Raw genomic sequence first — 27,278 nt, 5'->3', positions numbered from 1 at the left:
GATGAGTCTGTGTTTCACATACAATATTTTTAAGAAACTAGATATGTCAGTGTTTCATTCATATATGCTTAGGACTGTAATGTCCTTTTAATCAACATGAAGTGAGCTTATTTACTATTTATGATTAGTTTTACCTTGAAATCTACTTTATCACATGCAAGTATAGCTATACCTGCTTGCTTTCAACTTCAGTTTTCCCAGAATGACTTCTTCTCATCCTTTCACTCAAATGTTCTTGGCAGTGCGGTGCACTTCTTCCAGGCAAACGTATTTAGAGTGATTTCATACTTATTTTCTCAGTTTGTATTTATAGAGACAATCATTTTGAACATGTTAAAGTTACTTTATAAATCAAATCGAGATTGAAGTTGGATATAATGTGGTGTAAGGCTGTGGCGTGACCATTACACCATTAGGTTTCAGGGGAGTTGCAGGCCATCCTGAACTACGTAGGTAGAACAAATTTTAGAACATGAACAACAGAGATAAAAACTCAAGAGGAATCAAGTAACAACAACACAACATAAAGGGGCTGAAGTGCTAGGTACAAAAGTGTTACAGGAGCTCTGATCATAGCCGGAGCTTTTGTCTACTACCTGAATAATAAAAGTGGTATCCCTGCTTCGTTTCTTTTGTTTGTAGGGAGTAGGATTGTCTTTCACATGCTAGGCAAGCTGTGCCCTTGTGTTTAAATTACCTTAGTCACTTGGAAGTGATTACCTTACCCATTTTGGTTCTTAAGTAAAATACAGTAGTAGCATGATGGTATCAGTTAGGTCCATCATAGATCATTCGGACGTGGTGTTATTTTCAGCTTTATCCGGTCGTATTTCAACTACATCTTTCATTTGTCTTAGTTCAGCTGGCAAATGGAAGGATGGGCCTTCTCTGGAGAAGCTTTTTCTGACTTGATCCTGGGGCAGAGCAACTTGTGAAGCCAGTGTCGTGTGCCATTAGCTTCTTCTTAAGCTGTTATTTACTGCCCTCTGCCTCTAGTATTTGTCTTTTTCCAATTTTAAAAGTCATATATGCTCCAACACATGAACCATATTAGGACTCAGTAAATATGTTGACTAGTTGAAAACCTGTTGAAACATTGCCATAAGGTTGTATTTGCCCTTAGATGGCATCATACAAGATTGTGTGATGGGGCATATAAAGCATCTACCCTGAGTCCCCTGTGTGAAGCTGGCAGGATGCTGCATTGCTGACTTCCCACATCATCTGTCTTGCTAGGTCTCAGGAAAGTGATGAATCCACCTTGGATATGACTGCACAGAGGAAACGGACTAATGCATAGCAAGAACCTGGCAGTCAACTTCAGGGTATGTTCATATGCTTCCAGAGTTTGGTGACCCCCAGTTGGGCCCTAGAGAAAGAAAACAAGAACAAAGCTTAATTTTGAGGTCAGCAGGAGGAAGTCCTGCCCCCAAATAAAAATTTAATAGACAAACACAAACTTCCTTATGTAAGAGAGAAAGGATTTTAAGGAAAAAGGAATAGTCTCTCACAAACATCAAGAACTCTGCATCTTGGAAATGTTAGGGTTATTCAGCAGGTAGTGGTAGATGCTATATATGAGGAAACTTGTGCCAAGGATGATGATAAAGATAGACAAGGTAGCAAGGATGTAGATGGACATTTCCTTCTCCATTGAGCCCCGTATGAGGCAGAAGTAGGGGCCAGGACAGCTGTTGGTGCTGCAGTGGATGATGCCTTGTTTCACCAGTGGGCGCTGCCGAAATAGGAGTATGAATAAGAATATGCCCTGGAAGATGACCTGCAGAAGAGTGTACAGGAGGTACAAAAGCAGGAGACTCTTCTCCCGATGCAAGTTCAGGATAGATTTCTTCCAGGAAATACTCAGCTCCTTGTTTGGCACCATCAGGCCTCCCTCTAAGTCCTTTGCCAAGGACATCATGGACACCATGGACTTCATCACCTTGACTTGCTCTTCCCGGAGCAGAGCCATGAAGACTTCTATAAGACAGAAGAGTGCTATGAAGATGAAGTAGAAGAAGTACCATGTTCCCATTATAGGGATGGGAAATCTTTTCCCAAAACACGTTATCAGGCATGGCAAAGTGATATTTTCACTGCAGATAAAATCTTCCTTGATGTGGGCCCAGGAGATGTGAGCCACATACACCACCATGCCATACAGAACAACCAGCCCAAACCATAGATGCCGTCCAATATAGTAGCCAGATTCGCTACTGGCCAGTGAATGCAATTTAGGGATCAATTGGGCAATCACTGCAGCTGCCATTTTTCAGACTCTCCGAGCACCCAAGGAATTGAAGAGCAGCAATCTGATGGACCCTAGGAAGGAAACAAGGAGAAGACATGTCAGATAGAAAGTGAGAGCAGTTTCCAAGCATCTTAAGCCCATTTAAAAAGCTTTCTCAGCTTCCATGGCAGCAGCAGGAGCAGCAACAGCAGCTCTGTCTCCTGTCTGTACAACTTCCCCAGGCAAGATACCATTACCAGTGATGGTACTCCTGCCTCTCCAGTTCAGCCTATACTGGAGATCACTACTTCTGGCCACTATTCAGTCCTACTCCATTCAAATCACAAATATAGATCTTGCCCCTCTTTGCTAGGTGTTGTATAAGGTGCTCAGGACCAGGAATCCACCCTTCCCTGCGTTTACAAAGCCTGTATTATCCAGCACTGAGTATTGTGCCTACAAGGACTATTGTATTTTATAAATAAAGGACAGAAAGAACAAATCAGTTCAAAGATTCGCACTATGTCTGACTAGTCTAGAAATCCCATGGAAAACTCCACATTTTACACTTTCCCCAGGGAATTTTCCAGGACAAGGAAAGAGAGGTAGAACCTTCTCCTGTATGGCTTGCTGACAAGCACAGGGTATGCAGGACTCCCCCGCCCCAACTTTCCAGGATGTGGCTGACACCCCACCTATTTATAGTGATAGGAATACTGACTGCTCACAGACTGTAGATGCAGTAATATCTGGACTGCTGGGCTATATGTCTTCAGCAGGATTTTCAATCTTCTTTGGGAGTTTAATTTGGGTAATTGTCAGTGTTTCTCCCTGCCCCTTCCCACGCAGTATCACCGGGGCTCACTACATTCGTGCTGTCCTATTGAGTTACACCCTCAGTTCTCACTTTTATTTTGAGCAAGGATCTCACTGTGTAGCCCGGGCTGGTCTCCAACTCTCTATCCTCCTGCCTCAGGATCTGGAGTGCTGTGATAACAGACATGCGCCAACACAACTTGCTCTCTTACGTCTATTCTTTATGTCTATCAATGACCTGTCATTTCAGGTTTAGAGTCCTTAATACATGTCAGTGTGGTAAAGTATACGTAATATACAAGCTATCATTTGAGCCATTTGAAGAGTGTAGTTCTGTGCCATTAAAAACGTAATTATCTACCTTGTCCATCTTCAGAACTGTTCTCATCCACAGTGAAAACCAGGTACTCATCACATGCTGCTCTTACCCTACCTCCTCACCCCAAGCTTGACTACTCTGGGAGTTCATGAAAGTGAAATAGTTCACAAGGCATTTTTTTAACCAGCTTTTTTCACTTAGTGTGATGTCTTCATGGTTCATTCATGCAGGAGCACTTGTCAGAATCTCCTCTCATTTAAGAGTCTGTAAGGGAGAAACGATTCTTACCAAGTGCCTTCTTCCCACAGACTGCCAATGATGAGCTCATTGTTACCTTCAGGTCTCAGACCAACCTTGTAAGATGAGCACACCCGTTCTTGTTTTATGAAAAACCAAACCGAGATCGGATCTCTGTTTCAGGCTTATTTTGTAGGGATGACTCAGCAATTAAGAGCCCTGATTGCTCTTGTAGAGAACCTGGGTTAGATTCTTAGGTTCCCAGTGCAGGAATAGCAGCTCAAAAGATCTGTAACTCTAGTTTTAGGCAATCCCATGCCCTCTCTGGCTTCCCTGGTCATCAGACACACTTGCAACACACACATGCCGGCAAACATCCATCCACTTAAAATAAAAATAAACAACGCGTGCCTCCCCCGCAACGCTTACTGCTAAAAGTTAGGACCACAGCTCCAAATCCCCTGTTCCTCTTGGCTGGAAGAAGCTTAGCACTGCTTTGGGAACCTTTCCCCACTCCCCAACTGCCTTAGAATCTCTCTACAACGGCCAATGTGCTGTACCACCTGTGCTATGCGGGAATGACTGTGCTGTGCATGGGCTGCAAGAGAGGAGGAGGCAAGACGAGGGGAGGGGCCCAGACTCTTCTCATCCTCCCACTTAGTCCATCCTGCTAGGTGAGCATATCTAGGACAGGAGCCACAAAAGGGAAAGCGCGATGCACAGCCTTTCTGGTCACCTGTGGCGCCAGAGCCCCGTGACAATGCTGCATCCCGAGACCCTGCTTGTTTGGCCCCTCCTGCTATTGAGAGTACGGTCTCTCAATACCTCCCTGTGGTCTGGATTTCCCAGTTTTCTTCCTCTAGGAGGTGAGACTTGGAGGCACCCCAGTCACAGAGCAGACGGCAGAGGGAAGCGCTGCTGGGGGCAGAGGGGCCTCGGTGGGGATTGTGAGGAGGACAGCTTTGGGGACTGAGTCTTTTTGACTAGTTTAGAGAAGTGGGATGCACTGAGCTTGAGTTCCAGGACTCTCCCTCACAGCCCATTCATAGCTGGCCGTGGAAGTCCCCGTGTAGATTATTTGGGAACAATTAGGGCATGCTGTCTCTAGAGGACAGCTACTATGTGTGCTAGACACTGGGCAACTAGCTCTCTGAGCCCAATGTCAGCCTAGTTCTTAATTCTCTCAGGGTTCTGTGAGCTCTAGTAGTTCATTTGATTGTTCGTCAAATACAAGAATGCCTGCCTGGCGTTTGATGTTTTTTGATTCAGAAGTGAAAAGTTGTCTGCACTACCAAAGGGGTGGGAGTTGGGGCATAAGAGATAGGCACCTCAAAGGGCATAAGAGATAGATTATTCTGGAGCCAAAGACAGACTTAGTTTACCTCAAGTTCCATGTTCCAACATAGTAACAGTTTCATGAAGTTTCTATAGTAACAGAACAACAACAAATCATGAACCAGCACAATTTCAAATGCATTGGTGCAAACACCAGGTAGGTAGTTTACAACAAAAGGGAAAGATCTCTGTTAAAGGCTCCAGATGCTGTCTGATGACATTCTTAGCCTTGGGGCGGATGGACTACCAGTAGGGATCTTTCATATATACCAAAAGAATTTACATAATCATCCCAAGAATGTCGAATCCCACGTGGAGGTGCACAACAAACAGCTATTGAATGGGCCTAAGTCAGTCTCAGATATTAGGGTCTGGACCTACAGTATTCCAACCCTTCTGTACTCCCTAAAGCTCTGATTAGTCCATCAGCCTTTCTAGAATGCTCACTGTAGGTGTGGCTTTCTGCATCTGGTTTTGCTCTTGGAGCTACTCAGGTTTTGTCACAGAAAGCACAATGCTTGAGTTGGCAAAGGACAGATGCATACTTTTAAAAACAAGCAAACAGATAATTGTTTTCTGAGTCTGATTTCCTCCTGCAGCCAACCTGCTGGCTGTGGTCCCAGCCTATCTTTGTGGAAGCACGGGCTCTACTGTCAGTCTCTTCTTTTCCCACTAGGGGGAGCTAGATAGCTTCCTACCTGAACAGTGAAGCCACCAAAAACTTGATTGGTCAGAGTAGGGTCAGGTGCCATGGAGGCCACAGGTCCTGGTGATCAGAGTTGCATGGGACTACTCCCTAGGCTTTTATTTGCTAGATAGTGCTTAGAGAAAGGGGTTGACACTTCAGCGGTTGGACAGGTACACAAGAACTAGTTCACGACAATTTTTTCCTGTTCACAAAGACTGATGAAACTATAAGGAGTTTGGGGTCAGGGACAGGAAAGGGCAGATTGGGGTGTACGGAGTAGGAAGACATGAGACTCAAACTGTATTCCTCAGCTGCTGCTTTGCTTTTCCTGAAATAGGAAGTGGATTTTTTTTTCAAGGCAAGAGGAGTTACTCCGGCTCCTGGCTCAAGGGTCTCTCACTGTGGAGCAGTTAAGTGGCCTGGTTTTCTCAAGGAGGCAGCTGGAGCCTGAATATCTACTGGGAGCTTTGCTAGTCTTAATATTGATGGTGAGGGGGTTGTAGAAGTGGCACAGGGGTCAAAAGCACCGGCTGCTCTTCCAGAAGACCCAAGTTCATTTCCCAGCACCCTCGTGGAGGTTCACTGTCTGTAACTCTAGTTCCAGGTGATCCCATACCCCCTTCTAGTCCTCCTCAGACAGCATGCATGCATGGGGCTCACACACAACCAAAATACTCTGTTTTTGTCGGGACGTAGGCTGTCCTGGAACTCACCCTTTAGACCAGGCTGGCCTCGAACTCATATAGATCCACCTGTCTCTGCCTCCCAAGTGCTGAGATTAAAGATGTGAGCCACCACCACCAAGATGACAAAATATTCTTATGCATAAAATACAGTTTAAAATATTAGAAAATGAAATTTATAAATTGATAATGAGCTCAAGTTCAAGGCAAGGACAAAGTCCCACCCCTGAAGAAAAGATTGGACTTTTTTTTTTTAATCATGGCCACTGCTAAAAAGTCCCGTTCCACTTACTCTCAGGCAGACGCATAGATATTCAGTGGATCTTTGTTCTGGCTACACATGTTCCTGAGCTCTATATCCCTTCCTCTTTCCAGGTGTCAACCTACTGTGTAAGCACCAGCACACACAGGAATTCAGGGGTGGTAGCTTAGAGGAAATGGTTCCCATTTCCCAGGATGCTGCAGTGAACAGGTGGCCCACTGCAGTAGAGACAATAAGATGTGATGAACATTTTTCATGGAGCTTTGGGTTGGGGTGTGGGCTTCACACTGAATGAGTGTTGATAGTGGAACCATCTTACAATCCCAGATCCCTTGGGAATCATGTACACAGCTCCTCCTCAGAGCCTATTTGGACTTTGGTCCAGGTCCTAGTCCAACTCAGGTCAGTGATAAAGTCCCCTTTGAACTTTAGTTTATTTAGACTTCTGTCTCCTTGAATAAAAAAAAAATCAGATTGAGGATGCCTTCTTTTTAAGAAAGAAAGAATGGGAGAATGGGAGGGAGAAAGGAAGGATGAGAGGAAGAGGAAGGAAGGAAAGAGAGAGAGAGAGAGAGAGAAAGGAAGGAAGGAAGGAAGGAAAAGAAAGAAAAAGAAAAACTATTGGCAACTTTCTTTGGCATGAGTGTTTTGCACTCTCCAAAATTCCATCTTGAAATGTAAATCCAAAGCAACACCATTGGGAGGTCCGCATTTGAGAAGTTGATGAAGGAGCCTGTTCCCTGGTGTCACTCCATCTTCTACCACGCATGGAACGTTCCTGGCCCTGACTCTTCTTTCTTGTCTTCATCTGACTTCTTCTCAGCTGAGGCTGTGTGGTCCAGGGTCTGCTCAGTCAGATGTATGTGAAATCACATGCATTCCAGAAAGCCTCGTGGCCAGTCTCTGAACAGAACATTGGTGCCACCAGCCGCAGTCAGTGTCTAGATGCGTGTTTGGTTTCATCAGGAGACAGAGTTACAGGCAAGAGTGGTTTGGGGTGGAGAATCTCATCTGGGGATTCATCTGGGAGACGAAAGATTAGACTTGATCTGCGTCAGATATTCTTCCTGGCTCCTTAGAAGAGATATATCAGGAGTGCACGGCTTTTCCAAGTTATTTCCTGTCCCCTGCAGGGGACACAAAGGACCAAACATCCCCCTCAGACCACCAGTCCAATATTTATATGCCAACTTGTGTACTCCAGCAATCTTTTGAGATTGTCGCCACCTCTTCTCTTGCCATCCTTGCGTCTCATGTTCGTGTGCTCTCTGTCCCTCTCTTACCCCTTCCCTCCCCGCCTCCCTCTCCCTGTCTCACCCCATCCAGGGAACTTTGGTTGCTACCACCTCCAACTTGTGAGAGGAGGGATGATAAATAATAGGGGTTTGTTTCTAGAAAGAAAACACTTGGGCAAGTTTTTCACCACCTCCAGCATTCGGAAAATGTTGCAACAGAGGCCAAGGGGACAGGCTTCATCCCAAGCTGGCAACGTTACTTGGTGGCATCAGCCACTTGCTACTGCTTTTGGAGACAAAGATAAAAGACTGAAGGGGTCATGGATTCTTCCTTCCTGGTTTCAAAGAGCAGCTGAAGCCAGGCAGTATGTGGCAGGGTTGCACTCCTTGCAAGGAGGCCCTTGGAGGCTGTTGTGTGATCCTGTAGCAGGGAAGTTTGGATTGCAATGGTGATTCCAAGATGCTGGAGATACCAGAGCCATGAGACATCTGCCCAGGAGAGGTGGGGTGGTATACCAAGCAACAAAGCCAGAGGGGCAAAGTCATAAATTCTTTGAAACTGAAGCCCCAGATACTTGACACAGCATCGGTAGTTCACTGGAAAAAAGTTTGATTGTTCAAATTTTATGCATAAGAGGCAAATCCTCCCTTCTGACTAAGGTCCCCTCTTGTGTCCTCTGACCCACCTGACTGCACCATGACAGAACAGGCCTTTGTGACACTGACCACAAATGATGCCTACATCAAAGTGCACTGGTCCTGGATTTGTTTTTGAAATGACAAGATGTTGTATCATGAAATGGCCATGAACCTATGGTGAGCAGGAACAGAATGAGTTATGTCTTCTATAGGCTCTATTTGGTCCCCAGTTGGTAGAACTGTTTGAGGTTAGAATTAGGAAGTAAGGCCTTGCACGGGGAAGGATGTCACTGAGAGCAGGCTTTGAGGTTTTATAGCCTGGTCCCCCCCCCATCTATCTGTATCTATATCCATATATCTATATCTACCTCTTATCTATATTTATCATCTATCTACCTTTTATCTGTGTATCTGTCTATCTATCTATCTATCTATCTATCTATCTATCTATTATCCATCCATCTATCTCTGTCTCTCCTCCCTGTGTGTGAAATGAAATGGAATCTTTGTGTTTTCTGTCTTCCAGACTGGCCTCATGTTCCTGCTTCAATGCCTCCCCCACCATGATAGACTCTGTCCTGATACTGTAAGACCCTTTCTTCCATACCTTGCTTCTTGTTATGGTATTTTATCACAGCAACAGAATGCAATTACTTCACTCATCCTTAACCTTGAGTCCCCAGTCACCTTGGAACTTGTAAGGTGGAATGGTCTCTTCTCCAGTGCTTCTTCCTGCCTGACTTTCATCTTTATAGACAGTCAGTACAATGTGCAGACCATGAACTGTAGTCAAACTACAGTGTACAGCCTTAAGCCATTTTGTAGCACCCAGTAGATGAGCAATGTTAATTTGATAAAGGCAACTTCTCCTAAGTGTTCCCACTTGTAAACTGGGAAATGATTGAAGAAGATGACTCCCATTTTGTGTAGCCTCAAGGTGACATGAAATTTGCTAATTTTTAAAAATATTTTTCCTTAAACTGAATATCTTTTTATACCATTGTCTTTTTTGTTTCTATTTAAAATATAGTCAGATCATTTTCCCTCTTCCTCTCCTCCATCCAACTCCTCACATGTCCCCCTTCTTGCTACCTTTCAAATTATTTTTAATTATTTTTACACACAAATACAAGCACATTTATATGCAAATAAAATATGAATGCAAGATTGCAAAATGCTGGGTCTGTTTAGCGTATTTTTAGGACTGACCATTTGAGATTGGATAACTATTCTATGGTGTTCATCCCTGGGAAAGACTAACTCTTCTTCTCCCAGCAGTTTTTAATTGTCAGTAACTCTTCAGGGGTGAGGTTCCATTTGATTTCCCCTGACCACGTTAGAACATCATCTGGTGTTGTCATTGTTCAGGTCTTGTTCACTCATATCATTGAAGTTTCATGGGTGTAGCTTTCCTATAATATCTAGAAGACTATCTTCCAGCAGATTTTCTGATCCTCTGGCTCTTGCAATCTTTCCACTCCTTCTGTAATATTTCCCAAGTCTTAGATGTAAGGGTTGTGTTATCGATGTCAGTTGGGACCCAAAGTCTTTTGTTCTCTTCATTTTGACTAGTTGTGTCTTTCCTTAATGCTTATTTCTGTGCTGTACAGTTTTATATAAACTTGATATAGCTGGAGCCGCTGGAAAGTAGGAAGCCTTGACTGGAAAATGCCTCCATAAAATTGGTCTGTAGGCAATTTTATGTGGCATTTTCTTAATTAGTGATTGAGGTGGAAGGACATGGTGCATTATGGGTAAGGTCACCTCTGGGCTGGTGGTCCTGGGTTCTATAAAAAAGCAGACTGAGTAAGCCATAGGGAACAAGCCAGTAAACTGCACTCCATTGTGGCCTTTGCATCAGTTCCTGACACCTGCTCCGGCTTCCTTCAGTGATGGACTCCAATGTGGAAGCATGAGCCAAATAAGCCCTTTCCTCCCTAAGTTGCTTTGGTCATGGTGTTTAATCACCGTGTCTTCATCGCTAAGACAGTCCTGTTTTCTTCAGAAAGCAGCTCCTTTGATGAGGACTGAGAGCTACCCTTATCTGGATGTATCTGAGTATAAAGATTGGAAGTTACAAGGTAGTTAGGGATGATACTGGTTTAAGAAAGTGTCACTACTAGGTTCTCCTATAAGAGTTATACCTCTGTGGATAATTGGCTAGGTTTATTCTATCAGACATGATTCCCTTCCTGATTAATTAGCCAGTTCGTGTTTACTGTCAAGATGTAAGTACCACTGTTGCATCTTTACAGATATCATGCTGTGTGGGCCATTGCTATGGTCATAGGTATTATAGCTAACTAGGAATATTGGATGCTTTCCTCCCCTGGCAGCTTGTGTGGTACCTTCTGGTATCATGAAAGCTAGTCCTCAGGAAGGGAGTATTAGGTTCACATTTAGGTTGATTCTTCTGAGTCTTGTGTCTGCAATGAAATAGAGACTTGCTCTTAACGTCTGGGAGAAGACCCAGAGCAATAGCAATAGCCTATTGCTTCAGAAATCTCTTAGACTCTCTAGCCAACAACATGAAAGTAGTCTCTTATGACTAATACTGGGATTTTCATTAGATAGTCTATGCTTTGGGGAGAAAACAAAATATTAAATATACTAAAAAGAAAAAAGGTACAAAACATGTACAAGTATATTAAATATTTATTACGTTTTTATCTTATGTTGACTCATGGTATTTAGCTTTCTTTTACTACCCAACAAGTAGAAATATGTTAAGAGCAAAACCCCTAAAAGAAATACACTTGATACATCCACACCTCGTCTGCTAAAAATCATTATCCATGAAATAACTTTGACACTGAATAAGTGTGTAGTTTATCACTTATCAAATAATGAAAGAGGAATATTAAAGTAGATGTTGAAAGATATTTCTTAAAAGGTTAATCTTTATTTAAAACATTTTTATTAAGGAATGGGAAGTTTAAGAGAAAATTATAACCACACCCCTAAAGCTTCAGTATGTTCAAAAAGAAGAAGAATACAGAAGAGGAAGACCATTTTCCATCGTTTTTAATGTTAAAAATAATTCTCTGACAAGAAGAAGGTACACACTGCACTATAGTTTCCAAAGGAGACTTTCTTATCCACACTGCTGGATAGGTTCTTTTCCATATATCTGCACACCAGTAGCCTCGGAGACAGGAATACTGTCAATTTAGTTATAAAGTTAATTATTATATAATACAAATTAAAATTTCCAGATATTTAATGTTTATTTCAAGGTATTTCAGAGACCAAAAAAAACCATGTTATGACTTTTTTTTAAAAAATCTAATATCTTTACAATAATCTTTCTCACAGACTTGCTTTTCACATGTAAGAGTTCTACAGATGTGACGCTGTCTGAAACAGTAAGCATTGCAAGTACATGACACCTCGAGGATACAAATCAGATTGGGACTGGAGGTCTTCCCAGCATCACTGGTGTTATGTATATGCGTGTCTATTACTCCAACTCCTTTCTCTGTCACATTCACAGCTCAGAAATCTTTACTTCCCACGTATACATAGATCTCTATATGCATTGTTTTCATCTCCTGAACCTTATAAAAAGGAACTAACCTCCCTCCAGAATGGGCTGTTTGAGCTGGGAGAAAATTGCTGCATAACAGCACTGGAGACTCCTAGCAAAGTCTCCTTAGAGCTCACATCCCTCCCCATCCATCAGTGCCCATTTCCCCAGATGAAAGAATTTCAGAATAGAGTTCACAGTCTTGCATCTAGGGCAGCTGGTGCCTCTTTGCATTCTGCCACTTTTGATGGTGGGTCCAGCTTTCTTATACAATTGTGTCAACCCAAAGCCCCATGCTCAGAAGCCAAATATAGGAAATTACTAAATGAAGCAACAATGATAGGAAAGGACTCAGACTAGCAAGCAAGCATCTTCCCTGGATAAGGACACCCACAATTATTCCTCTGTGTGAGGACCCACATCTAACATGGCCAGGTCTCTTGTATGTGGTTTTATACTGCTGCTATAACAATCATAGTGCCTTAAAACATCACAAATAGATTGTTTTACAGTTCCAAAGGTCAGAAGACTTTTCTATTCCTATTTTAACAACTACCAGCATCCCTTAGTCTAGAGGCCTTTCCTCCAATCATGTTTAGGACAGACAAGCATCTCTCTCTGGCCTCCAACTTCTCTTCCTGTAAGAACCATGTGCTGACACACAGATCCACCTGACAATACAGGATAACCTCCTTGGCTCAAGGTCTTAATCACTTCTGCAGAATTTCTTTTCTGTGGAAGGTAGCATATTAATTAGGTTCCAGAGGCTTGGAGGTAGGCACCTTGGGGAGAGGCCTGTGGTCTATCTGTATGTTAATATGTAAGCTAGCAAATAATTCTTAGGTTTGTAGCACTATGAATGCTAGTCCAACAGTTGTCTACAAGGAACTGAGAAGAGAGACTAGTTCTTCAGTCTATGAATGCTGACATCTGATTTAAATAATCTGGTTTTTGTTTGTTTGTTTGGTTTTGTTTTTTGCTTCAGCTCCAGCCTCTTGCCTTTGTTCATTTGCATACAATGACTTATAGACTTCTTGGTTACTAAGGAGCTGGGCAAGCAGTTTTGCTCCTAGACCTATGCCTATTTTTCTCCTCCTACTTAACAAAAATTAATGACATGTTTATGTATTATTTCTTATTCTTTGAAAGTTTGATACATTTTCAAAGGTTAAAAACCATCATTTAATGTGTACATGCACTATATGTGTGCAGGAGCCTGAAGAGACCAGATACAGTGTGGGTTTCCCTGGGACTAGAGTGACAGGTGTTTGTGTGCCACCATGTAAGTGCTGGGAACTAAGCACTCATCCTCTGTGAGAGCAGTAAGTGCGCTTAGCCTCTGAGCGATAGCCTTAGGCCCAGTTTCATATGTTTACACAACATATACTGAAAAGCTTCATCTGTCACTTCCACTCTCCCTCCCTTCCTCTTGTCTCTCTTCTCCCCACCTGTCAATTTCATCCTAGTTTTATATTTTAGCAACAAACATTTATTGAGCTCTTTTTCTAAGCACTCCATATGCATTAGATCTTTCAATTCTCACAGCAATCTCTGTCTCCCCCCCAGGGACTGAACTAGGGACCCCAGGTGTACATGTGCTCTACCACTGCTTTACAGTCCCAGCCCTCAATTTTAATGTCTGTTTTGTAGATGAAAAATTTGAAGCTTAGCATTGCCAAGCCACACATATCATAGAGGGAGTCTGAATCAAGTTGCTGGAATCTTAGCCTTCAAGGAGGCAACAGGCTAATGCATGGTGGATACTAACAACCCTTTCACTTAAAAACCAATGAGCTCTCACCTTACCTTTTATTTGAGATGAGATCCCACTAAGTTCTCAGGCCAGCCTTGAATTTCTGATCCACCTGGCTTAGTCTGCCTGTGTCTGCACCACGCTTGCTTTTTTATTTACCTGTTTGTTCGTTTGTTTGTTAAGATGTGTTTCACTGTACTGTCTAGGGTTGTCTTGAGCTCTCAATTTGCCTGCCACAGCTTCTCAATTGCTGAGATTACCGGCATGCCCCAGCAGGTCCAGCTTCTCTTAGTTCTTGTTAGAAATAACATATGATGTTGCATTTTCAAAGGTGCCTCAAGCTATATCTTATGTCCAGCTAGAAATGAACAGAGAACACTAAAGCTGTGTTAGTGCCTGCTTAGACAAATTTCAGCTATTCTTTCCCCACCCAAACTACGCTAAGATACCCTGCCCTAACTCACAGCCAAGCTTGCTTGCAATGCCATGCAGCTGATGAGTTTTAAATAGGATGCAAAAATGTAGAGATGAGCCTGAACATGTTTGTTGTTGTTGTTGAAAACCAAAGAGACAAATGTAAATGACAGAGGGAAAGATAAGATCTAGATGCTAATAGGATTGTCTCCTTCCTGGTTATCCTAAAAAGAGGAAGAAGGATCATACATTCAGGGTCTATATTACTGCTCTCAAATGGCTTGCGTGCCACTCTAGGCTGATGCCTGGCCTTGCACGGTTGTAAACAAAGCTGCTTTGCTTTCATGTCTATGAGTCTCCAGTACTCTCATGGAGTGAGGATCATTGTTTCGCACAGTCCATTTAATCATCACACTGACTCTTTGGAGTGTATGGTATTATTCCCATTTTACAGAGGAAAGACTTTACAAAGTGGGTAACTCACATTTCTGTCTCCACTTTGAGGAAACTGCAGCACCAAGGTTTGGAAACCTGCTAAGGTTGCAGTGTCCACATATTGGCTTATACAAGCATCATATCACAATCATGCCAGAGTATCCATTGCTTAAATTCACATTTTATATATAACTTATTTTTAAAACCCTAAATGAATAAAGAAAGAGTCTTACTATGGTGTAGAGTAGAAAACCTGTATGGATAACTGCATCCTGTGACAATGATATCTCTAAACTCAGTTGTCTGCATGAACTTAAAGTCAAGGTTTATTCTATTTCAAAAAGTAGAGATTATCAAGTGTAAGAAGGGTTAATGTTTATTAGCACCAAACTGAGACTTTGTTGTTGGTGAAATCAGAACTGAAAGAGAAGTTAAAAGGCAGTAATTTTCTCACTAAGTGAAAGTGAATGGGAGTTCCCCCTTTGTACCACTTGAAGTATCCCCAGGGAAACCCACTGGCTCAGAAACCAGCTCAGAGAAGTGGTTCAGGGGGCTACGATACCACACTGTTTGTTGGCAATCCATGCCTGAGCAAAGGGTCTAAATACCAGAAGGACTGTCACTGATAAAATGCTGATAGCCTAGTGTCACTTCAAAGGGATCATAATGCAGTAAACCACCAAATTTAGAGCATAGTATATAATGGATAATCGGAAGCCACTGTCATTGTCACACTTTGCACACAGGTTTCTGGCTTTTTTGATGTAAGACCATAAAATTTGTCACAGAATAAAAAGTGGTGTTTATTCTAAGCCATAGACGTTAGGAAGTAGTAGAAACTTGTTCTTTAATTCTGTAATAATTTTTTCTCATGCCTAGGTCGCCCCTGGTTAAATTTTTGCCCTAAATGAAGAATCGCGGTCACGACCACGAGAAATTCTCTTCCTGACTTGTGCTTCCCTTGGGCACTGTCACCCCGCCAAACATCGAAAGAGAGCCGGCGCCAGGCCCCGCCTTTTCCTGTCCCGCCCCCGACTAGCGCCCATAGCCACGCCTCCAACGCAGCGATCCTCCGGATTCGCGGATCCTTGCGGGACTCCCTTTCCGGCGGCGCGCTTACGTCACAAGCCCTGCGCCTTCCGCGCCTCTTCGGGCCTGCGTTCGAGCGGAAGGTCGTCCCTGTGACCGGCTAGGTGTTTGGAGCCGCTGTCGCCATGTTGTCGGTCGCTGCCCGCTCGGGCCCATTCGCGCCCGTCCTGTCTGCCACGTCCCGCGGGGTGGCGGGCGCGCTGCGGCCCCTGGTGCAAGCCGCGGTGCCCGCCACCCCGGAGGCTCCTGTTCTGGACGTGAAGCGACCCTTCCTGTCCCGAGAGTCTCTGAGTGGCCAGGCCGCGACCCGGCCTTTGGTCGCCACGGTGGGCCTCAATGGTGAGCCGGCTTCAACGTGCCCCGATTTCGTTCCCTGCCGTTCCGGGGCCGGGGCGGTGGAGGAGGGCGGTGTGCTGGGATGTGGGTCTCGGGGCCGAGTGGGACGATGCGGTTCCGGCCTCAGCGACCTTGGCAGGCCGAGCGCCTCTCGGAGCAGGCGCACTCACCCGGACCGAGGGCCTCCGGGATGCTCCCGCGGCTGCATCCTCCACTCCCCACCCACCTAGGCCTCAGGAGCTTGTCTGCACTCAGGCTGCACTTGACTTCCGTGCTTAACTTCAAGACTAAGCCTCCCACTGTCACCCTTGCTAAGTGACAGATACTGTTGCTTACAGGAGTTTGACCTTGGGCACATTTCCAAACGTTTTTCCTCACGGGTGAGGTGAATTCGCGATTGTAACAATTTTGATGTCAGGAGGCTTATGTGAGAGAATTCTATGTAAAATCATCGGTACCGTTTAGACGATAACTGTTCAAAATAGAAATTGTAAAAAACCACATAGGAAGTTGAGTACTAGTACAGTTAGCGCCTTAACTCCCCAGCGACCCATTCCCATTCCCCCATTTTTTACAAAAACAATAAAGGAAGGCATAACCCCTATGTCAGTTCCACTGTAGAGGGTCAGCAGCATTTCAGATATCTGGCTCCTGTAGCTAGGGTTTTCACGAGCCCTGGCTAGTGAAAGAGGCAAAGGTTGATGCTACTCTTACAGAAAACAGACCACCAGAGGTGAAGTGACCCCCATGGTGGGGATTCTGTGCAGTGTGGTCGTCTTCCAAGTTTCCCTAAATCTGTGCTTGGTCTGACATTTCTTGTGATTTAAAACTCTAGAACGATTTCGTCTGTCTCCCACGTTATAGGAAGCTGCACTGGGCTCTCTGGTTTCTGCTTCCATAGTTGACTCTGGTTCATCTCACAGTCATCATTGTGTTGTTACCTACTTGGCACCATTCAGTGTTGAGTTTCTGACCTTTCTGCATGTTAATCAAATTGCTTGCCTGGGTAGCTGTTTGCTCTGCATTTGTTCACCCACCCTACCCCTCTTTTTCTCTCCTCTTTTTTTTTTTTTTTTTAATCCTTTTGAAGCAGGGTCCCACTGTGTAGCCTAGGTTGGCCTCAGACTCATGATCTTTCTGCCTCTGCCTTCCCAAGCCTGGGATTATGAGCATGAGCTACTATGCTTAGTTTTCCCGAAGATTTAATGATCAGTGTTGTGTTTTTGTTTTTGCTTTTTGTTGGTTTTTTTCATAGCTATATTTTAGCCTTTAACCTTAATTTCAGGTCAGATTCAGAATTTTACGTCTGCTAATTCCTTTATGTCTTTATAACATGTTAACACTTTGCATTCTATAGTTGAGACTTCTGACCTTGGTTTTAAGGGGCTAGAAAAGCTCCTTAATTTTTGCCTTCCAGTGTCAGGTTTTGTAGAAACTGGAACAAGCTTTTTTCTGAGTAAATGTGAAAGAGCACTAGTGGGTCTTTGATAACCGGTTCAGGACAGAAGTGAATACCCAGGTCTGTTGAGTTGGGGAGTGGGAAGGTGAGTAATGAGGCAGGAGGGATTGCAGGAATTGCTGTCTGCAGTTTGTCAGATAGCCCTAAAGGTTTCTTAGAAAGACTTCATAAAAGCACTTTCCAAAGCAGACTGTCAAAACAGCCAAAACCTTTTTCTGACAGCATATTTACCTTGTAGCTTAATTGAGCATTAAAATCCATCCAAGTGTCTTATGGAAAGATAGGTAGTGACAAAATGGGTGGGTTTGGGTTGGAAGATTCATGGAGGAATAAGTTTGCATTATAGTAGCATCCTTTCCATGCAGATTTCTAGGTACATTGACTCTACAACTGCAAACGATTGATATGCCTTAGATTTCCTTTATTTCTTTTCGAGATATTTCCATAATTGATAATGATAATACTTAAGGTCAGAATTAAATTAAGCATGCTTAATATGCTTTGTGAAAATTGCAAGAGAATGACTTTTGCAACATGGCAGTTTCCTAAATGTTCCTTGGTTAGTTATGTGACCACATGAGATATAACTTCCTATACAGAGATCAGTTGATAACTATATTTCTCTTGTCACCATAAGATTTTTTTTTTGGTCTGTGACTCAGAATGAGTCATTCTGTGTAGTATTCTTAATTATCTTGTATTGTCAGGCTGGTGGTTGTGGATAGTTTTGAATGCAGAGCTGTGAACTTGGCTCTTTCCTGTTTTAGGTAGATAACACATTTTTTAGTGTAATCCCAGGCGATGTCATGGGGAAGTAATTCTTACTTGATCCCAGATGTTTCTCTATACCATCCCATTGATATTAGGTAGGATAATGCATAATATAATGTCAAGGGATTCTGCAAAGTCCTAATTGTGACTCAGTTGCTACTACTCATGTCCTAGTTCCCTCCCCCAAAGGATTGAGTTGGCAGAAAAGTAATTTTGATAGGTTTCATTCTTGTTCAAATTTGTAACTTCTGTAGTTTCTCACTTTGAAGTCATGTGAAAAGTAGGTGAAATACTGATATTTGGGTATTTAAAGAAGTCTTTTAAGATGAAAACCTCAAAGACCAAGGTAGCATTGGCCTTGTGTGTTATAACTAGATATTCATTTTGAAAGGATATATTTTTCTGAAAATGGAGACTTAATAACGTTCTTTTTTTCCCTAAAAAGTAAATCTTGTGGCAGTTCCTAAAACATAAACTTTATAATAATACATATTTTCATATATTTGTAGGACAGATTTTTATTCTATATGTGTTATTTTGTGAGGAAATTTACTTTCTAAACATAGTTAAAGAATCTTGCTAGTGAGTTCATTGTTTTTGTCAGAGATTTAGGAATGGCATGAGAGAGGACATGCTACTGCTGCTTTCAAACTATGTGTAAGCAGTAAATATTCTTAAATGTCTGTTCATTTGTCACAGATATTTAACCCATTTTATAACCTACAGAGAGGGTTCACAGTATAAAAAATAATTTTTTCATAGATGCTGTTGTCGTGATGAAGGGGGAGATATATAAAAATTGCCCCACTTTCCCCTTATTAAATTGAATAATTACTTTGTAGATTCCATTGAGTGTTGCTTCTTCTGATAAGTTTGTTGTTCTTTGACTGTCGGTGGTTTTATTTGGATCTTCTAGTATAGATACAGGCTAGGTGTTTTGTCTTCAGATGACCACACAGCAATTGTTAAGTGGGCTAAGTGCATTTTGAGACCTAATCTACAGAGAATGAGAAGTAATTAGCTAGATGGGTAGTCTGTCTAAACAGTTGATTTGAAAAAAAAAAACTTGAAATATATGTTTATTGTGTTATTTGCCATTGTGACTCAAAGTCTTTCTGATGTGTGCGCCTTCCAAGACATTCCTTTAATTGTGGTTTTCACCTGTTTGTCTTGCAGTTCCTGCTTCTGTTCGTTATTCCCATACAGATGTCAAGGTGCCGGACTTCTCTGACTACCGTCGTGCTGAAGTTCTAGATAGCACAAAGTCTTCTAAAGAGAGCAGTGATGCTAGAAAAGGCTTCTCATATCTGGTAACTGCAACTGCTACTGTGGGTGTTGCATATGCTGCCAAGAATGTGGTCACCCAGTTTGTTTCCAGCATGAGCGCGTCTGCTGATGTACTGGCCATGTCGAAGATTGAGATCAAGTTGTCTGATATTCCAGAAGGAAAGAACATGGCTTTCAAATGGAGAGGCAAACCTCTGTTTGTGCGCCACAGAACCCAAAAGGAGATTGCCCAGGAAGCTGCCGTTGAATTGTCCCAGCTAAGGGATCCACAGCATGATTTAGAGCGAGTAAAGAAACCGGAATGGGTTATTCTCATAGGTGTCTGCACTCATCTTGGTTGTGTACCCATCGCAAACGCAGGAGATTTCGGTGGCTATTATTGCCCGTGCCATGGGTCACACTATGATGCCTCTGGCAGGATCAGGAGGGGCCCTGCGCCTCTCAACCTGGAAGTGCCTACCTATGAGTTCACCAGTGATGATGTAGTTATTGTGGGTTAGACACTGGACTCGGCCTAGGCTTCTTTCAGTCTTCCTGTCCCATCAGAAGAGTTGAGAGTAAGCCTTGTGTACTTCTAGGTTGGTTGATTTAAAATATTTAAGAATTGTGAATAATGTATTGGCAAACATTAATGTGAAGTAATTGAATTCACTCTTAAATATTGTCAAGCATTATCGTAATAAAGCCACTGTAGAGCATCAAATTCAGTCACAGACTTGAAAGGTGCAATGTCTTTAATAGCTAATTCTAATAAAACATTACAGATTGTTGTACAAGATATTTGTGAAATCTGTAAATGGCCTTCTCATTTATCTAAATTTCTCTCATATCTTGAACTTGAAAAGAGGTGGGGGCATCATTTTTTACTTCCAAGTTGATGGCAAAGGTTATTTTAATGTCAAATGTTTTTGTTTTGATAGTTAAACTTTTCACAGTTGTGAGAATAGTCAGAGATAAAAGGTAAAAATACAGTATTTTATTGAAATATTTTCATTTTAAAGACAATTTTATTCTTTAGCCAAACTGGCTTCAAACTTGTAGTCTTGCTCTGCCTCCTGAGTGTAGGATTATAGGCATGTGACAACCCATCCAGTACTTAAATTTGTTTTCCATATCAAAAATAATGGAGCACTACCTTGAAAGCCTAGAAAAGATAAAGAAAAACAGAAATCATCAAAATCATATTCTACTCAAAGATAAACATTCCTGATTTTTGCATGTGTATTATTATAGCATTTTCAGAGTCGAATCCCTAAGCCTTTCTTAATAAGATTTATATCCCCTGTGCAAAACCAGTTACCTTGGGACTAATCTCCCTATGCTAAAGGAGAGAGCAGTCCATGAGGCTGCAGTTATCACATACAACCCTGAACAATTTGATCTGCAATCTATAAGCATTTGATTGGAAGGAGAATCTTTGTCACTGATAAAAATAAGTAAATAATAATCTTATTTGTCTCCTAAAGTGTCATAAGGTGCTGCCTTTAAAAGTCTTGGATCTGCTTTTAGCCAGGCTTCCCAGTTAATGTCTGGCATTTTGCATCTGGTCTGCCCCAAATCCCTTGTATCTGACCTGGACAGAGTCCTGTCCTATCTTAAATTTGTTGAACTGATTTTCTTTTAAGTCACAACCCCCCCCCAAATTATTTAGAATTTTTAATAAACATGAATCACTTTGCTTATAGTCTTCCAATTGATGTTGGAGAGTTCTTTTTCCTACGTGGTAGTTTTCAGAAGAGAGCTAGTTATTATCAGTGGTTCTGTGAAGGTCTCCATATTAATTCTGATCACCAGGTATAACGGTAGTAGCTCTCATGTGCCCATTCGTAGATCTTTCCAAGTTGCTTCAGTGGGCAGCATAGTCCATCCAGAAGCTGGGCTGGTTACCTAAGATAAAGTTGCAGTCAGCTGCCTGAGTCTCCTCAAGTACCGACAGGTGTTAGGGTCACTGACATAGAATGCAACACTTTGCTCTCCTAGTCACCTGCTGAGAACCCAGGACAGTGATACAAGGTAGGACTGAAACTGTGAGCACTGTTAGGTAAGCCTGGATTTCTATTCAGTAGCCCTCAGGGCTCCACTACCTAGAAATTTAGAGAAGAGCGTATTGATTTAGGGGACCTGAAACCCTACTTCAGCTTAGAGACATTTGGAGGAAGAGAGGTGCACACTTGCTTATGGGTTCAGTGTGCCCATCCAGCCTTGGGCTCGGCAGCTGCCACTTTTTCTGCCTCTCCAGCATGCATTTAGCCATCGAACAAACCTGTATCATGTAAGCCAATCAAGTAAATCCCTTTTCCATATGTTCTTTCTGCCTTTTCTGTTCTAGGAAATGCTGACTAATACAGGGGGTTTATTTAACCTGTTGAGAATTTCAATGCCTCATGCAAAAAAATGGAGTCTTCTATTGACATGTACTATTTCAATGGCAAACATGATGGTATACATGTTAAATGCCCCCATAGGCTCTTGTGCTGAATTCTTGACCCCAGCAGGTAGCTGTGGGACCTACCTGAAGGTGAGCTCTGGCTGGTAGGTCACTGGAGCTAGGCCTTTGAGAGTTGTAGCCCCACCCATAGTTATGGCTACCCTCTGCTTTCTGGTCTGCTGTGTTGTGAAAACATTCCTGCCACCATGGACTGGGCTGCTCCAACCTACCTTTGGTTCCAGCCTCCACAATTGCATTTCTGTGATCTAGGCATCAGAGTTAGGTCATCATGGTGTTCTTAGTACAGTTGACAGATGTCAGCTTTGTCAGGTGGGTGTTTGGATCTTTGTCAGGTTATGGGCCAGATAAATGGTGCTTGGTTTCCATTGTTGGGGCCACTGGGGTTTTGGGTTCAGACTTTACAAGTGGTACTGGATCAACATAATGGGTAGGGTGGTTGATAGTTATACAGGTAAGTAAAGGGGACTGGCTTTGGTCTATCTCAATGGGTCAGGCTCCAGGCTTTCCAGGGACCTAGCATTGGGTTGGGGTGGCAGACAGTTGAGATGAACTGACTTTGGGAGTCCCTACCTGAAGTTCTGGTTCAGACTCCAGGTTTGGACCCCAAGCTGTCCTATCACAGATTGTTGGAGCTGGTGAAACGACTGATAGGTGAGTAGGTGGTGGTGAGGGGCACTGGCTGTGGAGGTCTCTAGGATTCCAGGTCCCGCCCCAGATGGTCCTAGGCCATTGTGGGTAGAGTGGCTTACAGTGGGGGGGTGGGGGGTGGGGTGGGTTGAGTTGTGGTCTTGCTGTGGGAATTCCTTCCTGAATTTCTGTTTCAAACTCCAGAAACATTTTTTATAATAACTAAATGGAAATTTTAGGTTCCATTGGGTAGTGTCTTACTTAGGGTTACTGTTGACGTAGTGAAACACCACGACCAAAAGCGGCTTGGTGGGGGGAGGGGGAGTATTTCACTCAGTTACATTCAGCAGTCAAAAGCAGTGAAGGCAGGAAATTAAGCAGGGCAGGAACCTGGAGGTAGGAGCTAATATGGAGGCCATGGAAGGGTGCTGCTTACTGGCTTGTTCAGCCAACTTTCCTATAAAACTGGACCACCAGCCAGGGGCAGCAGAGGAGTCCTCCCCTGTCAATCACTAATTAAGAAAAGCCCTCCAGGCTTGCCTGCAGCCTGATCTTTCTCAATTGAGATTTCCTCCTCTCATGTGTCTCTAGCTTATGTCACAAAGGTAGCCAACACAGGTTTCGTCATCTGTATGGGGCTAGCATATAAATGGTTAGGTGGACAGTCCATTGTTGTGTTGAACAATGAGTTTATTAAGAAACTCATTTCCTCTTGGCACTGGCCATGTGTCATGTTAGGTTGTAACCTGGGTCTGCTAACTGAAGTGGAGTTCTCCAAGGGAATGTCAGAAGGCTCTGAGGCAGCTGGGCTTTGTTATGGCTTGTTTTTTATGGTTAGATCAATTCTAGCTCAGAGTTAGCAGTGGCCTCACACTACTGACCCTTCCATGAGACTATAGTGGCCATGTTCTAATGCTAAAGAAGCTCCTCACACAGCCATTGTCACACAGCTAAGTGTGTACTTAAGCTTCTTAAAGTCTATAAAAGGAGCAACATATATTTGGATCTGTTAATAAATATGACCCACTGTAGGACTGATATGGCAAATAATTCAAAATTACTTTCTTCTTGGGTCTTCACTGTAAACTATGGTTACTAAATTTTTAAATTTACATTGACAGTTTTCTTTGCAGAACAAAATAAAAACTTACTAAAATGTAAAACATTATGTAATGTTCTTTTATTAGGAAAACTAATTTGAAGATTTCTTAAAATAGTTTTTCAAAATATAATTTTGGGACAAAGTCTGTAGCACAAATTCTAATTGCTCTTAATAATGAAGACTCAGATTCAGATATTGGGGTTAAAGCTAAAAAACAGAGAAGCAAAGCGGCCAGCCACTAGAGAGTTCTTACCTCTCCCAATGCTCAGACAGAAGGGGCGATCCACTGAACCTCAGATTGCATCTCCAGACTGCACTGCTCTGCACCAAGCCTCAGACTGCTTCCTACTGCACTGTTCCTCAGATGGCCATGAGCTCCTGTCTCCTCCCACTTTATATTCCTCTCTTGGCCCAGCTGTTTCACTCCTGTCTCCACCTCCCTAGTGCTGCAATTAAAGGTGTGGAATCCCAAGTGCTGGGATCACCTTTTTGTGAGCTGTTTCTCTTATAGACTGGATCAACTTTGTGTAGCTCAGGGTGGCCTTGAACTAACAGAGATCCGTCTGCCTTTGTCTCCTGAGTGCTGGAATTAAGTGTGTATCACCACTGCATGGCCTCTGTGGCTAGCTACTGTGGCTAGCTTTGCACTCTGATCTTCAGGCAAGCTTTATTTGTTAGGTCATAAAATATCACCACAAAAGTCTCTCTACATAGCCTGGCTGGCCTGAAATTAACTATGTAGACCAGGATGGTCTCCAACCCACAGAGATCTACCTGATTCTGCCTCCTGATTGCACTACAATGCCTGGCTTCAAAATGTAATTTAGAAAAAACCCAAAATAATTAAAAAGAAATCAATAATTAATAGAAAAAGGGTTCTAAGTAATAATATAACAAGAAATAAAAATAAGGTTTTGTATAAGAAAAATATAATAAAACATTTTATTCTAAAATAATATCTGTGACAGAAATATAGACTCAAGTAATTAAAAATTTTAAAGTATGGCCAGGTGGTGCACGCCTTTAATCCCAGCACTCGGGAAGCAGAGGCAGGCAGATATCTGTGAGTTCGAGACCATCCTGGTCTACAAGAACTAGTTCCAGGACAGCCTCCAAAGCCAAGAGAAACCCTGTCTTGAATCCCCCCCCCAAAAAAAAGTTTATAAAGTATGGTAACTAGAATACATCCTTGGAGAGTTTCTTATATATCAGTGCACTAATAGTATCTATTTCCCAAAGAATAGTACCTCTCCAAATCTGTAGGAACCTCACCTGAAAGAAACCTGTAAGACATTTACCAACAGATGCAGCTAAAGAGGAAAAGTTAGATAAGTAAGTAAATTAAGTAAGTAAGCTGCCTTGTTTGCAATTACTATTTAGTCTCCTGCAGGCAACCAAAAGGAAGGAAGAAGCCATCGTGAAGCATTCCCTCATCTGATACAAAAACAAGGGAACACTAGGAAATCTGGGACTAGAGAAGTATGTATTGTGCATGTAGGAAGGACATTGGAGGGAGGCCTGCCCAAGTCAACAACAGAGGGTTAGAGGACCAACTAGTACCCTCTTCGAGAAGACGGGGTTGATGGTGCCAAGGGGCATCCATTTGTCTCCCATTTGCACAGTTCAGATTTTCTTTGAAGAGACCAGCGTGGTTAGACACAGACACATCTAAAAATTATGCTGAGTTTTACCCCGTACTAGGGTCTCATCTAACCTGATTACTAAAAGGTGCACTCTGACCAAAAAGAAGGTAACCTAAGAAGGACACTGAAACAGGCAAATGATTTTTTGAATCTCTAGCCTGCAAAACGGGTTCAAAGCTTTTAAAGCATTGATTCCTGCGTGTTCCTGAGCCACCTATTCTTTTAAAAGAGATTCCCCCTAAATTTTGCGACAACCTTGTAACACAACAAATAAAATGACCCAGTGACTGATACTGGGGTTCAAGCTTCAAGTTGAAGAACAGAAAAGCAAAGCAGCTGGTCAATAACTCTCACCTCTAGCTCAGGCTGAAAGGACTGGTCCACCAGCTCTTCACCAAGCCTCAAACTGCTGCCTCTCCTCAATGTGGCTGGAGAATTTTGAGACTGAGCCTTCCTCTCCTCAATGTGGCTGGAGAATGAATGCCTGATACTGAGACCTCGCTCCTGTCTTATATAACTTCCCAATGCTGGGGTTAAAGGCATGCGTTCCCAGGTGCTGAGATCATCTTTGTGTGAGCTGTTTCTTTTAGGACTGGATCAATCTTGTGAAGATGTGGGTGACCTTGGACTCACAGAGATCGGTCTACCTCTTAATCCTGAATCCTAGGAATAAAATCCTAGCCTCTGGCTGCTGGGATTAAGGGTGTGTACCTGTCTTTTATGGGTTGTGACTGACTTTGCTTTTTGAATCCTCAGGCAAGCTTTAATAAGTCATAAATAATGTATCACCCCATAACTTGTACCACATGCCCACTTTTTCATATTTTGGAGATAATGACTAACCATTGACTGACAAGCAGACAGATGTTATAGTACCAGATCTAGTTCCTAGACGCCCTCATCTGGCTGTAAACTCTTGTCAGACACTGAGTACAGTCATTCTACCGCCTGTATCTCAAGACCCTCTAACAGATGGTCTGATCACTCAGAACCCGATCAGATAAGCCCAGAGACAAGGGGCTTTCAGAATTAACCGCTTGTAAATGCTCAAAGGTGTGGCTGGTTAACACCAATAACTGTAACCCACATTATTTGGACAAGACCACTGGAGAGACATCCCCAGTTCCCAGAACTTCAGCTCAAACCCTGAAATAATAAAAGTCTTAACTCAGGTGGACAAATGAGAAGGAAAGAAACATTAGTTCTATGTAATTTCCAAATGTTGTTTCCCAGTGATTCAAACTCGTGGAAAGCTAGAGCAAGAGGAAAAGGAGGCAGGGTATTTTTTCCACCTTACTGCAACAATTTTACAATTATAGAAAACCATAAAGAAAGATGTGAAGATTTCACTGAGAAAGCTTAAATGATTTTCCCCCCAAGGAAAATAGCTGAGTCTCAGCTTGCCTCCATTATCTCCATTTTCTGTTACAGAGAGTCCCCCTCCCACATTTGTTCTTGAGGATGCAAGATAGAACTGAAGACCCCAGCTCCCCCTACCACCCAAAACACACCATTTTCAAGAGAAAAGAGTCTCCAAGTTTCTTGGCCTCATACACATTATGGAAGTTGTGTTTCCATTTCTGTGAAGAATGTTGTGGGGATGTCTACTTGGGATTACGCTGAATCTGTACATTGCTCTTCATAGAATGGCCACCTTCCCAATATTACTAAACTAAGTAAAAACCAAGTGATAAAGGACACTTCATTGGAATCAAGGACCACATCTAGGCTTTCTCTCAGTCTCATTTCGTTTGATTTGCTAAGTGTCATCACATCACTGTGTCTATTTTATTTTAGCACAGACTTCTTTCTCCACAGTAGAAACCCTGTACCCCAATTCCTTTGTAACTTGGAGTGTTTTTATCATATCACTGTAACCACTGCCAGAGTCAGAAGTTTCCCTGCTGTTGGTTCACTGGGAATTCTGGACCACACTGTCTGCT

At 42.7% G+C, this 27,278-nt stretch overlaps 2 protein-coding genes and 1 long non-coding RNA gene across 9 annotated transcripts; 1 reads left to right on the top strand and 2 right to left on the bottom strand.

The window, feature by feature from the left end:
- Positions 1–340: 340 nt before the first annotated feature.
- Positions 341–5,003, bottom strand: LOC121143589. Of its 6 annotated transcripts, none has more exons than XM_040755772.1 (3): positions 4,032–4,142; positions 1,943–2,322; positions 341–1,369 (listed from the first exon to the last, which is right to left on the bottom strand). In XM_040755772.1, exons 2-3 carry the CDS (start codon positions 2,267–2,269, stop codon positions 1,130–1,132), a joined length of 567 nt encoding a protein of 188 aa, XP_040611706.1. In that variant the 5' UTR covers positions 2,270–2,322; positions 4,032–4,142; the 3' UTR covers positions 341–1,129. The 6 variants fall into 6 exon arrangements, with proteins under 6 accessions (XP_040611706.1, XP_040611705.1, XP_040611702.1 ...); XM_040755771.1 differs by having other exon boundaries at positions 345–1,369; positions 1,781–2,322; XM_040755768.1 differs by having other exon boundaries at positions 346–1,369; positions 1,512–2,322.
- On the top strand, positions 4,181–20,292 carry LOC101839974 (cytochrome b-c1 complex subunit Rieske, mitochondrial). The gene is made up of 3 exons (XM_005066425.4): positions 4,181–4,276; positions 15,452–16,000; positions 19,404–20,292. The coding sequence occupies exons 2-3, from the start codon at positions 15,787–15,789 to the stop codon at positions 20,012–20,014; spliced, it is 825 nt and encodes a 274-aa protein (XP_005066482.2). The 5' UTR covers positions 4,181–4,276; positions 15,452–15,786; the 3' UTR covers positions 20,015–20,292.
- Positions 20,293–20,544: 252 nt separating this feature from the next.
- Positions 20,545–25,739, bottom strand: LOC110340240. Of its 2 annotated transcripts, none has more exons than XR_002382035.2 (3): positions 25,690–25,739; positions 21,189–21,401; positions 20,545–20,658 (listed from the first exon to the last, which is right to left on the bottom strand). It is a non-coding gene; the product is annotated as an uncharacterized LOC110340240 (long non-coding RNA). The 2 variants fall into 2 exon arrangements; XR_002382034.2 differs by lacking the exon at positions 25,690–25,739 and adding an exon at positions 23,946–23,997.
- Between the last annotated feature and the right edge of the window lie 1,539 nt (positions 25,740–27,278).

This window comes from Mesocricetus auratus, unplaced genomic scaffold (genome assembly GCF_017639785.1).
Source record: "Mesocricetus auratus isolate SY011 unplaced genomic scaffold, BCM_Maur_2.0 Super-Scaffold_100013, whole genome shotgun sequence".
Lineage (NCBI taxonomy): Eukaryota > Metazoa > Chordata > Mammalia > Rodentia > Cricetidae > Mesocricetus > Mesocricetus auratus.
The sequence above is the reverse complement of the archived record's forward strand: the minus strand, read 5'-3'. Positions and strand labels throughout refer to the sequence as shown.